Below are 16,798 nucleotides of genomic sequence, written 5' to 3'. Positions count from 1 at the left end.
TTTGGTGGTGATAAATGGTTCAAGTGGCGGTGATGGGGGTGCGATTGGATTTGTGGCTTGATTTGGTAGGGTTTCGTGTTGGTGGTATGGTGGAGGCATGGGTTCTGTGGTGATGTTTTAGGGTGGAGTAGTGGTGGTGTTGAAGAGCAGTGTTGGTGGTAAATGGTGACGGTGGTGGGATTTGTGGTAGTGATCAGTGATTATAGTGGCGGCGGTGGGGATGCGATTGGATATTGTGGATTGATTTGGTGGTTTTGGTGATGGTGGTGTGGCGGAGGGTTCTGTGATGGTGGTGGTGGTTTGTGGTGGCTAGCAACGGTGGTGTTTTTTGGTAGTGTGATCCGTGGCGGTGGTGTAGTACGGGGATAGGTTGAAGAGAGAGATTCTTTAGTATTTCTACATATTTAGTACAATAATTGGTGGTTCCTTAGTGGCGGCGGCGTCTTCTTGGTAATGGCGGCGGCGGCTCTCTCGGCTGGGGTATCTTCGAGGAAAAAAGTATTGTGTTTTACTTTGTCGACCTTTAGGGTCTTTTCATTCTCGATCTTTAGGATCTTTTGTCAGCCTTTAAGGTCTTTTCTTTGAGTCAGTGTCGAGTCAATTTCTTTCTCTTTATGAGGCACTTTACATTTAAAGGTATGTAACTCTCATGAAGTTTTCAGAGGAGATAAATAACAATTATCATCCATGTAACATTGTGATTTTAATCATTTATGAATGCAAATGGTTCGCGTGGTTTCAAAAAAAAAAAAAAATACACAGGTGTTGGACACTGAAATTTTAAAAATAACCCGTTTGAATCAACCCAATATTCTTAATCGCTATAGAAACACAACCCGACCGATGCAACGAGGGAACAAGCTCCCGGTCCCTCAACCCCGCCCATGGAAAATATCAGCTTGGCTTCTGCTCTGAAAAACCCAAAGCAACCCCGAGAGATGTTCTCTCACAAATATCTCCAACCAAATAGGCACCGACTACAAGGTTCCGTATAGGAAACCTTCTTGTGGGTTTGTGGCCTTGCTTGTGAGCATCTCCACCGAATAATTTGACGAATATCTTTTTTCTTTTTCCTCCTCAAAGAAAGTGACGTCTCTTTTCACCATTTCTCGTGATCCCGTCTTCATATTTGAGATTTGAGAGAGAGTCATTCCTCCATTTTTTCCATTATTCTATTAAACAGACAAACAAGTGTAAAAAAAGTCACTCCAATTCATTGCCGTTTACTTGATTTCTTCAATTTCCAACTACATCTTTCATTTCTTTTTTGGGTTCTCTCTTTCTCTCCGTCAAGAAATCAATAAAATTGACGTCTGAATTACTTTCTCCGGTACGATTTCTAATCTGGGTGATTCTTTTTTTTAGCTAAAAGGTCGAAAATTTTGTGTATTTTTTCATGGGGATCGTTATATTCTCTGGTTCTTTAATTTTTCTGATCTGGGTTTTCTGAATCAAAGATAAAGAATTAATTTTTTAATGTACTTGTTATTTTTTCCTTAAATTTCAATGTACTTGTTGGTTTATTAATCATGGGTTGTTCTTATCTTGTACTTAGATTCAGTTTTTGTTCTAATTTTTTGGCAGGATTTAAGAGGAATCATGAAAAGGGGTAATGAGAATTCAGGAAAAATTGAGAATCATGATGTTGATCATGAAGAAGAGAATAGAGCTATTTCAAAGGAAGGAAAGGGGAAGAGATTATGGAAGAAAGTGAAGTATCAGCTTGTTGAGTATCATGCATTGCCTGGTTATTTGAGGGATAATGAATATATTTTAGGTCATTATAGATCAGAGTGGCCATTGAAGCAAACCTTACTTAGCATTTTCACCATTCACAATGAGACTCTCAATGTTTGGACGTAAGAAGTATTCTATCCCTACTTTTGCATTTTACTTTCTTTTTCAATTACAAAGCTTTGAATGTTAAGGTTATGTTTAATTTTTTTCTTTCTTGATGAAATTTGAGTTTTGTTGGCTACTTGCTTTGATGATATTGATACTCATATAGTGTTTTTGTCGAATGAATGTCTCGTTTTCCTCGAATTGATCTGAGAAGTCTCTCGTATGAGTGTGTGATTGGGAGTTTCAAGAAATGAGCACATTATGAGTTGGTCTAGTTAGGTTCATCATGGTTAGGCACTTCAATATGCCAGTTGAACTATTATCATTTGAACACTAGCTAAGCGAAATTATTCAAATGTCTTACCGATCTTCACACTCTATTAGAGTTTAGAATCACAGTCTCGACTCTTAGGAATTCAGATAGAAATGATTCCTTTCATTTTCTTTGAAGTATTAAAGTGATTTCTCTAGTAAGAACTGTACTTGGAAATGCTGTGAGGGGTTTCATGAAGAGATCCGAAAGGTGGTGTATTCTTCAAAGGTCTTCGGCAGTTTTACAGAGTCGTATGTAGAATGTTAATCGTATAAGAATATGAATGGGGTTCCTTCCTTCTATGCGATTTATATGATCAACTTTTTTGCCCCGTTGGAGTGTTTATTATTTTCCTTCTTTTTTGTCGAACTTCTCTTCTTCGTTAGTATTAAACATAATCCATTTGTTTTCTTCAGGCACTTGATCGGCTTTTTTATCTTCCTTGCTTTAACAATATACACTGCAATGAAAATTCCAAAGGTTGATCTCCACTCTCTGCAACATTTGCCTGAAGTGTGGAGGAATGCAGATCTTCAAAAGATACAAGCAGAACTATTGACTTGCCTTCCTTCCCTGCAAAGATTGAGGGAGGAAGTAAAGACTTCTTTGCCTTCAATGGATATGCTCCCATCATTGCCTGGGTGGAGTTTACTAGAACTTCTCACCAACTGTTTACCAGAGAGATTCTCTACCGCCAATCATACCGATGTTTGTGTTCTGGTAATTTCCATTTTTCTTGTACTCAATCTATGATTAGTAAGTTATAAACGCATTTTTCTTATTCAATTGACCCAAACACTACATATTGACGTGGACACTAAATATCGATATCTATTTCCAAGACTAGTAGGGCAGTACGAGGTGTCAGATATGGTATGAGAACGTGAAAGATCCCAAAAATGGGTGACCGCTGCACACATATCTACTTTGTTTTCTCTTCCAATTTATTCTACTTTCTGATCAACAACTGTTACACTATACACAAATGCCATTAAAGGTAGATTGATATTTTTATGGACTTAACACGATTCTTGTGCAAGTACGATTATTTTCAAGGAACTTGTGAACATAATCTTCATTCATCCTAAGACAATCTAGAAACTAACACAGTTCTACCCATGGAAAGAAATTTCTCTCTACTTCATAAAGTTTCTAGGAAGTAATTTAATGGATATTGTGAAGATATGAGAACAGTAAGATGAGTGGTTAGAAACAATGGTCAAAATGATATCTTTAAATGGTATATAGAAAAACTCACCGGGTCCTCCTGAAGAAGATAAATGACTTCAGTAGACAGCAATATCTGCAAATATTTTGTGCTTTAAGAATACCAACTTGGCTGTTTATAATGTCATTGTTTATTGTTTATTTATCTATAAAAAAACTCCATCAACATCTTAGATTCAAATCGTGCAACCACAATTTTCTTGGGTGAATTTCGTGGCCCATGACCAAACAATCTGTTACTTGCCAACTGGAGTCTGAGTTAATTTTGACGTATGAATAGTACTGATACCATTAGTTTCAATACCTACTTTCACTTGTCCTTTATTCGATATTGAGGATTGAATTAATTCTGTGATGTATATAGTTTAATGTTCACATTCTTATACTTTAAATGCAGCGAAGCGTGAAAGAAGATGTAGCAAACATGATAGCACCACTAGTTTTGAGACCAATAACTCGGTGGCCATTTTTCGCCTTCTTGGGTGGAGCCATGTTCTGTCTACTCTCAAGCAGCACGTGTCACCTTCTATCTTGCCACTCAGAGCGCCTCGCATACATAATGCTCAGACTTGACTACGCAGGAATTGCAGCCCTAATTGCAACCTCTTTCTACCCACCCGTCTATTATTCCTTCATGTGTGACCCATTTTTCTGCAACCTTTACTTGGGCTTCATAACTCTACTAGGTATCGCCACAGTTTTGGCCTCACTGGTTCCAGTTTTTCAGACACCTGAATACCGAAACATACGGGCTTCTTTATTTTTCGGCATGGGTTTCTCTGGAGTGGCGCCGATACTTCATAAACTAATCTTGTTCAAGGATCAACCTGAAGCTCTGCACACAACAGGGTATGAGATACTAATGGGTGTATTTTATGGAACTGGAGCTCTTGTTTATGCTACTAGGATTCCCGAGAGATGGATGCCTGGGAAATTCGATATAGCTGGACATAGCCATCAATTGTTTCATGTGTTGGTTTTAGCAGGAGCTTATACACATTATAGAGCTGGGCTGGTGTACCTGAAATGGAGGGATCTACAAGGTTGTTAGAGAAACAAAAGAGTACTGAGAGAGAGAAAGTGTTTCAGAGAGAGAAAGAAAGATAGTTGTTGTTGTAGTATGTGTGTTGATTATGAATGGGTAAGCACAGAATCTACTTGTATTGTATTGGATATAGATGGAGTCTTGTGTGCCAATTGTCCTTAGTTTGTATTTGTTTCTTATTCCCATGGAGATCATTCTATGATTCTTTTTCTCTGTCAAATATGAAATTTGATACAAGTTCTAAATGCACCCGACTGACAATGATTCAGGCAATGAGAAGAAAAAAAATATACCACCTCTGCTGTTGGAACAATTCCACTACCAATTTGTAAATGGAGAAGTATGTGTGATCAATCAAACATTTACTCTTTTATTATCTTATACTCATACATCCGACTGTATTGGGTAATTTTAAGAGCGTCTCTTTCAAGTGTTATTGGCGCTTCTTTTCTCCACTCTACAATTGCCTTTGAGAGGGGAGCCAGGGGCAGCTTTAAAACTATTCTACTTCTGTATACAACGCCTCTAAATTATTGCCCCCAGTTCATAAGAAATTTTTTTTTTTTTGCTTGTTTTGACTCCTTTGAGTAAAACATGGATTTACTAAAGTAAATAAGAACATGAAACTCACAAAAGTAAAGACAACATGAAGGGAAAGAAGTACAAGAATGCAAAAATAAAATAAAAAGACCCTAAAAGTCACAAATTAAGGATCTTATACTCATACATCCGACTGTATTGGGTAATTTTAAGAGCGTCTCTTTCAAGTGTTATTGGCGCTTCTTTTCTCCACTCTACAATTGCCTTTGAGAGGGGAGCCAGGGGCAGCTTTAAAACTATTCTACGCTCATTGAATTTTTTTTTTTCTGTATACAACGCCTCTAAATTATTGCCCCCAGTTCATAAGAAATTTTTTTTTTGCTTGTTTTGACTCCTTTGAGTAAAACATGGATTTACTAAAGTAAATAAGAACATGAAACTCACAAAAGTAAAGACAACATGAAGGGAAAGAAGTACAAGAATGCAAAAATAAAATAAAAAGACCCTAAAAGTCACAAATTAAGGATCCTAAAGATCACGAATGAGAACCCTAAAGGTCGTGAATTTTATTGTACTTACATACAAAGAAAAATTACCAGCAATATCCACAAACACAGATCCAACGATAACCGATACGGCTATATGACTATCAAGTTCAATACTGAATCGATTTCCTGTTACTGGTGTATAAGATTAAGGATCGCTACATCAGATATGAACAAAAAACAATAAGAGTTTCCCAACGTCGAATTGCGACTATTTCGTTTGAAACCATAGAATTTAGGGTTTAAGTCAGAAAATATTGCAATAAAGAAGTTAGGGTTTTCCATTGTCTAGATTCAGAGATCACAGTGAGAGAGAGGGCATGAAATGGTAACACTAGATCGAGAGGAAGAAGTAAGAGAAATCAGTTTATGGATCACCATCGTGTTTCTGATGAAGATACTCGTTCTTGGTCTATATTTTCCCATCTTTCGTACCCCCTGACTTCGCGGAGGGTAAGGAAGAGAGTTCTCACAAACATCGCTGATACTCCCACGACGGAGTTCCTCTGTTTCTTGGTCAAGATGAAAATAAACCGATTCTTGATTATCTATAAGAAATTATTGACGTAGCCTTTTATTCAATAAGAAATTTTTTTTTTTTTTTTTTTTCGACTACGATCTACGTATGTCGTTACATTTGGCACTTGATACATCATAGATGTGATAAGCTCGATAACCGCCCACTCAAACACTAACAGGACCGGGCCTATAGCCCAACTAGAACATGCCCTAAAGGCCAACAACATTATTTACACCCTAATAATCCCAATTCAAATAACCAAAGATTTCACCTTCTCTGGGATTCGAACCTGGAACCTCCAGGGCTTTCTGGAGTTTATGTCAACACCTTGAAACTACTTGGACTACCAACTGTTGACTTCAATAAGAAATTATTAATAGAGCCTTTTATTCAATTATCTATAGTCCAAATTTTAAGATCATAAACCTTATATTTCTCTTTTAGTTCGATTCTTTGTGAGATAAATCTTGGAAGTCTTTAAATGTTGAGATCATATGTGAATTTTATTTCCTCTCTCTAAACTAGTCATCTTACGGATTCAAATTAAATAATTATTTGGGTTAGGATTAAATGTTAGGATCAGAATATTATTTGGTAAAAAACTATTTGTAGGTTCAAACGGAACTTTGTACTTCACCAAAAAAGAAGAGAACTTTGTTCACAAAAACAATTGAATCCTACAACAACAATTAATTATTGAAGATGCTTAAATGAACCAAGATCAATTCGACATAATAAAACAGGAGCGCTATTAACACGAAAGAAAGTGACAATAAAACGTCCCTAGAAATAATACTTGCCCATATTTGAGAAATCTAGAAGAGTAGCTGGAAAAACTAGTGTTTGTCAAATAGTATGGCATTCTCATCGGATCTACACATGTTCTTGGAGAAAGAAATCTTGTTTTTATTGGATCTTCTCTGTGGGTCAGCCTCATTCTGCTCCAAACAATGTGGCTTTGTCGGACACATTAAATCCAGATCTATAAATCCAAAGTCCAAACACAATCCAATAATTAAACTAGTATTAAAGTAGCACTAATTAATACCCCCCCTGGCCAGTAGTAATTCTCTAGGTCAAGAAAGATACTACTTATCTCTTGCTTCTAAGAAACCCACTGTCAAAGTTAAAGTTCACAAGAAAGAAAACCCACTTAATAATTAGTGGGTATTTTTTTGTGCAAATTGTTTTTCTTTTTCTTCTGAAGTGGTAATATCGCGCTGATAAAGTATCTTCACGGTGCAAGAAAGACGATCTTGTGGCAGTTTGCAACACAAATCAATAAAATTAAGAAATTTAATGTCCCGATTTCGTAGCACTAAATTCACTTACATTCCAAGAAAAGACAATACTCTGTCAAATGTATGGTAAGAACACTCTTATTTATCAATATAATTTGTAATTGAAACAAAAAAAAGTGAAAACTTCACTTCAGATATAAAATATAGAATAAAATAAAGTATTTTTTTACTTGGTCTTTGTAATAGCTAGCCTGCCTGCTCATCACTTTCTAGATCGATATGTTATTAGCTTCTAAAAAAAATGGATGGTCGATGGAGATGTTTATCAAGAATGAAAGCACATTTGACGAGAAAACTAGAAATAATGTCGTCTTCTAATATATAGTGAAGAAAATTGATTGTCTAAGCTATTTGAATATAGAATAGTACTCTTATCATTCTATTCTCTTGCAGGATGCACCAGTATCCAAGGAAACTCTAATGTGTTTAGTTTGCAACAAGCACTAAGCTTGATTTGGAGATATAGCTTGTTTTTATCTATCCATCTTTAGCTTTTGTGCCCCCTAACTTTTCCATTATCTTTTTTTTTTTTAATCTTTTCTTTCACTTTATTCTCTCTTTCTTTCATTCATTTTCTTTCTTAAAGAAATTTTCATTAGAATACGTATAACTAGGTAAAGAGTTGCCAATTAGACTAAAGCTAGTTACCGATTTGAATAAAGAAGAATTCGATTCTCATTTCTTTAATTTCAATAAGTATCACTCTCATAAAAAATGAATTGGTACAACTTTTAAACCTATAGTTTTCTGATGTTTACAAATATTAAAACACACAATTTCTTTTTATACATATAAACATATTAGGCGAAGCCCATGTACGCAAGGTGAAAATAAAGATAATGTTGATTGAGAATTTGCATGAAAACCATAAATAAACATGAAATAAAGTTTAAAACAACATAATTGAATTTTGTTTCAACAAAACACATAATTGTATTTTAACTAAGTCTATCTACTTGCAACAAAAAAAAAAACTAAGTCTATCTAAGTATATATAAAGAGTGAGGGAGGGGATTGCTCCTCAATGTTCTTTGCCAACAATCCTCCTCCTTAATATTCTTTGTCAACAACTCGTAGTCGGTGATGATTCAAAAAGTAGTCATTAGTTAATTACGATCAAGAAGTCAAGAAAAGACTAAAAGACCAAGGGGTCAACATGTATCAAGTCGACATAGTGGTTGAATCCGTAGAGATCTACCACTCAAATCCATAAGTGAATTGAGAGGTTGGACGATCATCCTAGGCGCCTAAGCCCTTCCAATGTTCAAATACAATCAGGTTTCCCCTGGGATTTAAGAAGAGACTAGGCGGATTCGCGTAAGTGAGGTCAATACCTCAATCCCGAAACATGGTGGTAGAAGCATACCTAACGCTTTATCGACTTAATCTCGAAATCTTATCAAAGATCATGTCGATGAGAATCTAAAGTATTTATCAAACTTGCGCATGAAGAATCTCCTAAAAAGAAATGTCTCTCAAAGAATCTACAAGCTCGGAAACACAATCTATCAAGTATCCTTCAATAAGGTAACTTTTATTAATCAAACATACATGATAATCCTAAACAGAAATCCTAATATATTCAGAGGATGAAATAGTAGTTTCAATACAACATGGTGGATTTCAACCGTCTCATTAACACCACTTATTTACAATCGGTTGAAGCAGCCTATGAAAGATAGTCAATTTGCCTCGAAGAAGGCATGAGTCAAATGAACTCAGCAATACAACAACTCTAAAAACTCTAATTGTTCTAAGTTGAATAAATCATGAATTTGCACTCCATATCTGTGTAATCGAACTTGGAACTCAGGTGTGTTTGGAGTAGATGTCGAATCACTACACTAAAAAGTCAAAGACTAACAAGTGTGAAACACATTGGTCAAAGGGACAAAGAAGATAAAAAGTAAAAGTAAAGATAAAGTAAAAGTACCAAAAAGCCCAAAAATGTCGGCGTCTCCTACTATTACATGTACGTGGTGAGATCTAAGTTATTCAATATGTCACAATCATTTCACGTGTATCTGGGTAGGTCTTCTAACCGATAGCGGCCCTACCTCTCTTCCTCCCTTGTCTCTCAAATCTCACCCCAAGTTCCCGCAAGTACCGCCATTATTTATGGAAGACGATTACCTAATGCTTCTTGTCGTAGTTTTGTTAAATAACTCCGGATGCTTTGAACCCTAGATCTAAGTAGATAATGAAATCTGTGGTCCTTATGAAAAGAAGAAACTTGAGTGGGAGAAATAACAGAAACCACGTGGTAAATCCGCAATCAGAGTAGCATGCACGTTAGTCCAAAACGACTAACTGCCGACTTTCTTTCTAACGGATACTACCAAATCACACACAGTACGGGTTTTTCTGTACTACCGCTACTTGAATCGTTAACTTACTACAGAGTTTAGATCCGTCTGTTTGGTATTAAATATGAAATGATTGACTTTTGACCAACTGCCAAACATAAATATATAAAAATAGTTTAGTGTTAATTCAACTTATCTTCTCAATTACTAATTGCAAATTGACCTCCTCCACTTGCTCTAAACGTGAAGAAATTGGTATAAATCCAAGAGAAAGTGTTAACAATTGGCACATTCTTCAACTTAATTATCTTAAAACGTTTTTGCCCGATGAAGAAAAGATTTTGGTGTAAAATTGTCCTAGACCTCATTTAATTCATTAAGTTCAATTTTCAAATGATTAGAGCAATTCTAATGCAATACTCAGACTCTAGAATTTATCGTACCAAGTAGAATTAAAAAGTTTTAGATTTTCTTTATAAACCATCTTCAATACAAAACAAAATTTGGATTTATAAAATGACGTGACAATAACTATATTAGAAATTCTTATAATAATACTCTAAATTTAGTGTGCACTCTAAAAGATCTTTAAGTCGTATAAGGAAATCAATTAATTTTATAGTTAAAATATAAGATTCATAGTACTCAATTTCTTTAGTGTTGCATTGGAGAATGTTTTTTAATAGAATATCTATAAATGACCAAGTAAGAAAAAAATAAGTAGTTAAATAGAAATATCCCAGGAAGCCATCTTTATAGAGTATCCTCTTGAAATACTTCTAATTGTCTTAACTTATAATTTTTTTTAAAATTGATTAAAAGAAATCAAGCATTTATATATTTTCAAAATAATTAAATATTTCTTTACTAAAATCTTCGGGCCACATCAATAAACTAACAAACTTTAAAGATTTGCAAATATACAGAATTTAGAGAGTAAATATCTATTTTCCTACATGAATTAAAATCTCAATTGAGACTTGACATATAGAACTAATAGAGTTTATTTTGATATTGCATTAATCTGCCGCCTCATTAAGCAGATAAACCCGTCTCATTAAGGGGAGGTCCGGCGGACCTGGCACCACCCGAATTGCCACTATCATTAATTTTACTAGTAGAAGAATGAAAAATGTGGAAGGTGGCTCTAATCTACTGGGTAATTACTTAAATAACATCAAACACAATTAGCAGCAAAAGGAATATTCTAATTATAGGATTTAACAATGAAGACAACCCTAAATACCGGTTTTCCCCATTCTACTCTCTCACTTTGGCAGTCAGTCATCCAGTCTCTCTCCCTTCTTCTTATTCTCTCTCTCTCTAATTTAAGCAAGAAAATTGAATTAAGGAAGCAGCATTTATTTCACAGTTGTCAACCCATTCTTGCTACAAAACAACCCACCTCATCTCTCTCATTTGGAATCAAAATCCCTTAAAATCCCCAAAATCTACAAAAATCCCCAAAACCCTTTCTCTCTTATTTTCATCTAAACATGTTCTCTTCTTTAGAAAAACCCCACCAATCTCAATTTCATTCTCCATCATCACCAACCATGTCTAAAACCCTAACCCGTACCAAACCCTCTACCATCCTTTCCCATATCTTGAAATTTCTCGCCGGAGCTGCTTTAGCTTTCTTACTCTTCTGGACTTTCTACTCCGGCGTAACCCCCAACCCAAGTTCAGTCTCCTCTTCTTCGTCTTTCTCTTTTGGAAAATCCACAGTTTCTGATTCTATTGACGATCAGGATTCTTCTTTCTTAGGTATTAACTTACGCCATGATTCCTCTGCTTCAACTTTCTATGACGATCCAAATCTCAGTTATACAATCGATAAACCCATCAAAAATTGGGATCAGAAAAGAAGAACTTGGTTAAATCATCACCCATCTTTTGCTTCTGGAGTTAAACAAAGAATTCTTCTAGTCACCGGATCTCAAGCAAAACCCTGTAAAAACCCAATCGGAGATAATTTACTTTTGAGATTTTTCAAGAACAAAGTTGATTACTGTCGGATTCATGGATACGACATATTTTATAATACAGCTCTGTTTCATCCAAAAATGAATGGGTGTTGGGCGAAAATCCCACTCGTCCGATCCGCAATGATAGCTCACCCTGAATCGGAATGGATCTGGTGGGTTGACTCAGACGCAGCATTCACCGATATGGAATTCAAAATTCCATTAGAAAGGTATGAAAATCATAATCTTATTCTTCATGGATGGGCCGACGAGGTTTTCGAGAAAAAACGATGGGTAGGATTAAACGCTGGAATTTTCTTAATTCGAAATTGTCAATGGTCGTTGGATCTAATGGATGCGTGGGCCAATATGAGTCCAATCTCACCGATTTACGATACATGGGGTAAAATCTTAAAATCGACTCTGAAAGAAAAGGTATTTGAGGATTCAGACGATCAATCGGCTCTTGTTTATTTGATGTTAAAAGAAAAAAAGAAATGGGCGGACAAGATTTATTTAGAGAAACAATATTATTTTGAAGGGTATTTTTTGGAGATTTTAGGTAGGTTAGATAATATGACAGAAACTTACAAGGAAATTGAGAGTGGGGTGGAAATATTAAGAAGAAGACATGCAGAGAAAGTGAGTGAGTACTATAGTAAGGTGCGCGAACCACATATAAAAAGATTAGGAATTGGGTATAAGAGTTGGAGAAGACCATTTATAACGCATTTTGCTGGTTGTCAACCTTGTAGTGGGGAATTTAATGCAAGTTATTCAGAGGATAGTTGTTGGAAAGGAATGGAGAAGGCTTTGAATTTTGCAGATAATCAAGTTTTACGAAATTTCGGGTTCTTTCGTAGTGATTTAATGGACCCTTCTTCGCTTGAACCACTACCGTTCGATGCTCCTTCTGGTTGATAGTCAAGAGAAAAAAGGTATTTTTTTTAGACAAAAATTTTAAATGACTTGAAATTTAGGTTGAGTACAAATCAATAGTTAGTTGTCAGCCCATATCTGATGTGCATGATGTTAGAGAAATAAGATGTCTGACCAATTAGAGTTGACCACATTAGCTTTCTACCTACAATCGACCTAGATTCTTGGGCCTAGTAACAACTTTGTTCTTCTATTGGTATTGCTAGTGTTTTATGTGCTTATATTTTGATGATTGTAGTTCGTTTGAGATGCACGCTATTATTTTCTAGGTACCATAACCATTGAATTATGTTGGGGAATACTAGCATTAGTATTGTAAACGTGCTGGTTTTAATTTGAAAATAAAAAATTATAGGTCGAGTGCCCAATCATATCTATTTTGTTTTCCCTGGGCTATGATAAAAAAAAGTATAGATGTGGAATTTTGCAACCCATTCCCCAATTTTTAAAATGTCATTGTCATAATGTCACACTTTTTCCATGAGGACTGGCATATATATATATAACCAAAGTTAGGTTGTAGAAGACTAGAAGTAAATGACTACAATAGCCCTGTGAAAACTAGGTTAGTTAGTTTCATTATAATAACAGAATAACGACAGGGTACATTTTTGTGGGCTCATTGGAAAACAATAGAAAATACCATTTTGTTTATCACAAGTTTTACATGTCGAGAACATGTACCATATGACAGGGGAGGTAGGGACAAATTAGTACATGATCAATGGAAAATGTCTTAACATATCTAATTTATAGTAAATGGGTAGGGACATAGGTATAATTTGACTAAAAATGATGGTGATTTGATTAGCGAGAATCATGGTTTATTTGAAAGAGAAATTGTCTCTCTTTTTTGTAATCGATTTTCCTTTTTGTTTTGTTTATATTGCCCATATGGCTTTAATTCAAAACTTTGTCTTACCTTTTGAAAGCAATAGACTGTTTTCACTTTTAATGCCATTTTATTTTTCGTATTAAAGTTAGTTATGTAATACTATGTAATAATGTTAGTATTATTATATTGCCCTAATTCGACGTTTTTAGTGTTACCCTAATTGAAAATTTTATGTTTTTGTGCAGGGAATGTCACCTTCGTAATTCATATTACCTTCATCCAGACATGATCAATAGGTTGTATTCTGTTTAGGCTTCGATACCTGAAACCGCAACATTATGTACCAATATGACCTGAGATGTTTTATCGTACAATTGAAGAAGAAAGTTTGGTGATAAATACATACACATGAGGGCTTTTAATTTGAGTGAGTACTAGTAGTTGATTATTTTGGTTTATTTATCTTTTAATGTTTTACCCTTATCACAAAATATAGGATTCATGGGTTCAACTGGTCAACTCAAAATGGTTCTGATTTTCTATTACTCATAAGAATAGGACTTGGGAAGGGGGTGGAAAGAAGATAACCTGCCTGTAAATTTGGTCACTGGGCCAAGATGTCTAAGTTTGTCATGGTAAATTTTGGCCCAAAATCATCATACTATGAAACAGGGCTGATTCGACCGGCCCCAAAAATGGAGCCCGTAGGATATTGTTGTGGTAAGCCAACATTTTTTAGGCACACCCATGCGCTCACCGTGTTTTATCTTGCCAACGACTAATGTTACTGGAAACTCTACCCGCCATCGACTAATGTTACTGGAAACTCTACCCGCCATCGACTAATGTTACTGGAAACTCTACTCGCCATCGTAACGCGACCGAATTTTCTGCCCTTTTTGGGTACTTTGGTGATCCAATGCTCTTTGAGTAGTTGGATAGTTAATTTCGAATTTCTTTGATAATACAATGCACTTCGGAAATCTCCCCTCTTAATTTACTGGTTGAGTAGTTAACTTCGAGTTTCTTTTAGTTCACTAGGTAAATTTAACCAAACTATGAGGAAATCATTTCAATTGACCTAATATTGTTGCTTGTATTTTGTTATTTTGGTCTTGGGTCATAGAAGTGTTTTCTATTGTTATTTTCATTCTTTCTTTTGTTTTTTTTTGGTTGATGCTGTTCTTCACTCATTTTGTTCTTGCCAAAGTATCAAATTATTACTCATCATTTTCATAATACAACAAAACTTGGATTCTTTTAAGAAAAGAAAATGAATGAGATGAGCACAAAAGTTGAAGAGAATGAAGATATTTCTTTTTCTTTTCATATTTGTTTGATGACTTGCAAGAAAAACATACAACTTTGATCTTTCTCAGTGCCCAAACACTAGAAAGAAATAGAAATGACTGGCTAGGAGTGATTTTAGGGGACTTTTTCACATGTGATGGGCCTCCCCTTCAAGAAACCTAGCTATGAAGGTAGGGTTTCTTTTTTGGGTATTGATAATCACTGCAAACAACAAGTTGCAAATCTCACTTGCCTTGAAGAAGTAGTTAGCTAGTTAAACAATTTGTGATGATCATAGAAAGAAATACTTACATGATGATCACCATGTTAAAGATCTCGACGAAGTTTTACTCTTTTAATAGATTCATGTTCGACTATATTTTCGCTTATTGCATTTATGATATGCATCTACCAGGCAGACTTTTTGTTGTGAAATTTCCTTTTAAATCTTCCTTTATTATAAACATACAAAGCAATCATAGTCTTTTTTAGCAAATACTCGTTATGGAAGCTCGATCGATCAAAAAAGGCCACGAGTTAGGTATAGAGGATAGACCATATTCAATTTTTTAGGGTATTTACATATAGAAATGGAGTTATCCAGCATAGGTTTGGTAGGAATAGTTAATTAACTTTATTTTTGAATTGTACCTTTTGTTGGAACAATTTCACCAAGAAAGGTCTACATGCAACTATACTAACCCATTTATTAAATGTCTTGTTTATAAGATACACTCATGATGTAATAGTGAAATTCATGTAAAACACATGTCCAATGACCCTATTCTTGTGTCACATTAAACCATGTGGGAGCAATTTTAGTTATGTAATGTTTTCACCAAAAAAAAAATGTTTTCACCAAAATGTAAATGAATATTGCTATCGACCATATCTTGACAATAGTTCTTCATCAAAAAAAAATATCTTGACAATAGTTATCATGCCACTTAGTCACTTACTACCACACTGTGATGCTCCTAATCTTAACAATTATCAATATTGTCTTTTTAACATCCAGATCTAATTCCAACTAGTAAGAGATTTTGTTTTCGGCGAAGGCTCAAAGAGCCCACCTAAATGACCCCGAGGTGTACTATGCATTAGCACACACCTAATGGCCTTTTAGAAGCTCTCCGAAGAATCATGGACTATCATAATTCTTCGCCTTCCAATAACTGCTAAGGTTTAGAGCTTCACAAACACTGAAGAGTCAAAGGAAAAAAAAATCAATTTCATAGAGAAGAAATGTTTATATACAAAGCTTTAATAATGATCTGATAGTCTCTTTTGTAAGATTTGAATCTTAGATTATAATTTTTTTTTATCTAAGGCCAGAAAAACTATAAAATTAAGGTTGAGAAAGTAATGTGATTATGTTATACCAATAGTTTGGTTTTATCAACCTTAGTATCACTTTAAACTGATTTACGTATGCCACGATTAAAATTTAAATGTGTAATTGACATATAATTACAATGACAAAAATTACCCATGTTGGATAAGTTGGGATATAAAAGGGCTGACATAGGAAAACTTTGAGGCTTAGCCATAGTTAATTGGTCGGTCGATCAATCATGTGTAAATTACTCTTCTCTGACAAAAAAATGATAAGAAAAACTTTTTGAAAAGAAGGATTATAAAAGTAAATAAATAGTCAGTTATTAAAGTTGACTAAGGGAAAATGCAAGTAATATGAAGACCAAAATAAACTCAGTCATCTTTAGATGGTTGTTTTAGTGAGTTGGTCATGATGTGGAGGCCAAAATGAAGTTAAACTTAAAATACATGCCAAATGAAACTCTACACTATGCAAAGTCAATTTCAACTAAAATAAAAAATAGGGATATTTAGCGTTTGGGTCAAGGATAAGTACTGGTTTTAGTGTTTAGGTCACAAGTTTGTCCGTTATAGGGTCTGGGTCACGGACTAACCATTGACCACGTTGACTAATGACGCAGTTAACTAGCGTCATTAGTCAACGGGTCAATGGTTAGTCCGTGACCCAGACCCTAAAGTCGGTACTTATCCTTGACCCAAACACTAAATAGCGTTGCTGTGAGCCGTTCCAAAGACGGAAATAAATTTGAACGCATTAAAATCAGAAAAAGGATTTGAACATCAATTCTTT

At 35.0% G+C, this 16,798-nt stretch overlaps 1 protein-coding gene and 1 pseudogene across 2 annotated transcripts; both read left to right on the top strand.

Moving 5' to 3' along the window:
* The first annotated feature begins 972 nt into the window (after nucleotides 1-972).
* On the top strand, nucleotides 973-4,579 carry LOC147532479 (heptahelical transmembrane protein 4-like). Its single transcript, XM_086647944.1, has 4 exons — nucleotides 973-1,330; nucleotides 1,585-1,859; nucleotides 2,572-2,875; nucleotides 3,780-4,579. The coding sequence occupies exons 2-4, from the start codon at nucleotides 1,600-1,602 to the stop codon at nucleotides 4,431-4,433; spliced, it is 1,218 nt and encodes a 405-aa protein (XP_086504070.1). The 5' UTR covers nucleotides 973-1,330; nucleotides 1,585-1,599; the 3' UTR covers nucleotides 4,434-4,579.
* Nucleotides 4,580-10,788: 6,209 nt separating this feature from the next.
* On the top strand, nucleotides 10,789-13,891 carry LOC147532478 (galactomannan galactosyltransferase 1 pseudogene; annotated as a pseudogene). The gene is made up of 2 exons (XR_015228261.1): nucleotides 10,789-12,544; nucleotides 13,626-13,891. The product of XR_015228261.1 is annotated as a galactomannan galactosyltransferase 1 pseudogene (transcript).
* The last annotated feature ends 2,907 nt before the right edge of the window (nucleotides 13,892-16,798 follow it).

The sequence above is a fragment of the Eschscholzia californica genome, unplaced genomic scaffold (genome assembly GCF_041429995.1).
Source record: "Eschscholzia californica isolate CP2 unplaced genomic scaffold, dmEscCali1.0.p SCAF_6, whole genome shotgun sequence".
Classification (NCBI taxonomy): domain Eukaryota; kingdom Viridiplantae; phylum Streptophyta; class Magnoliopsida; order Ranunculales; family Papaveraceae; genus Eschscholzia; species Eschscholzia californica.
The sequence above is the reverse complement of the archived record's forward strand: the minus strand, read 5'-3'. Positions and strand labels throughout refer to the sequence as shown.

Coding starts and splice junctions, on each gene's coding strand:
- LOC147532479 (XM_086647944.1), top strand. CDS start 1,600: ATGAAAAGGGGTAATGAGAATTCAGGAAAAATTGAGAATCATGATGTT. Junction 1,860..2,571: donor GAGACTCTCAATGTTTGGAC/GTAAGAAGTATT, acceptor TGTTTTCTTCAG/GCACTTGATCGGCTTTTTTA. Junction 2,876..3,779: donor ATACCGATGTTTGTGTTCTG/GTAATTTCCATT, acceptor CTTTAAATGCAG/CGAAGCGTGAAAGAAGATGT.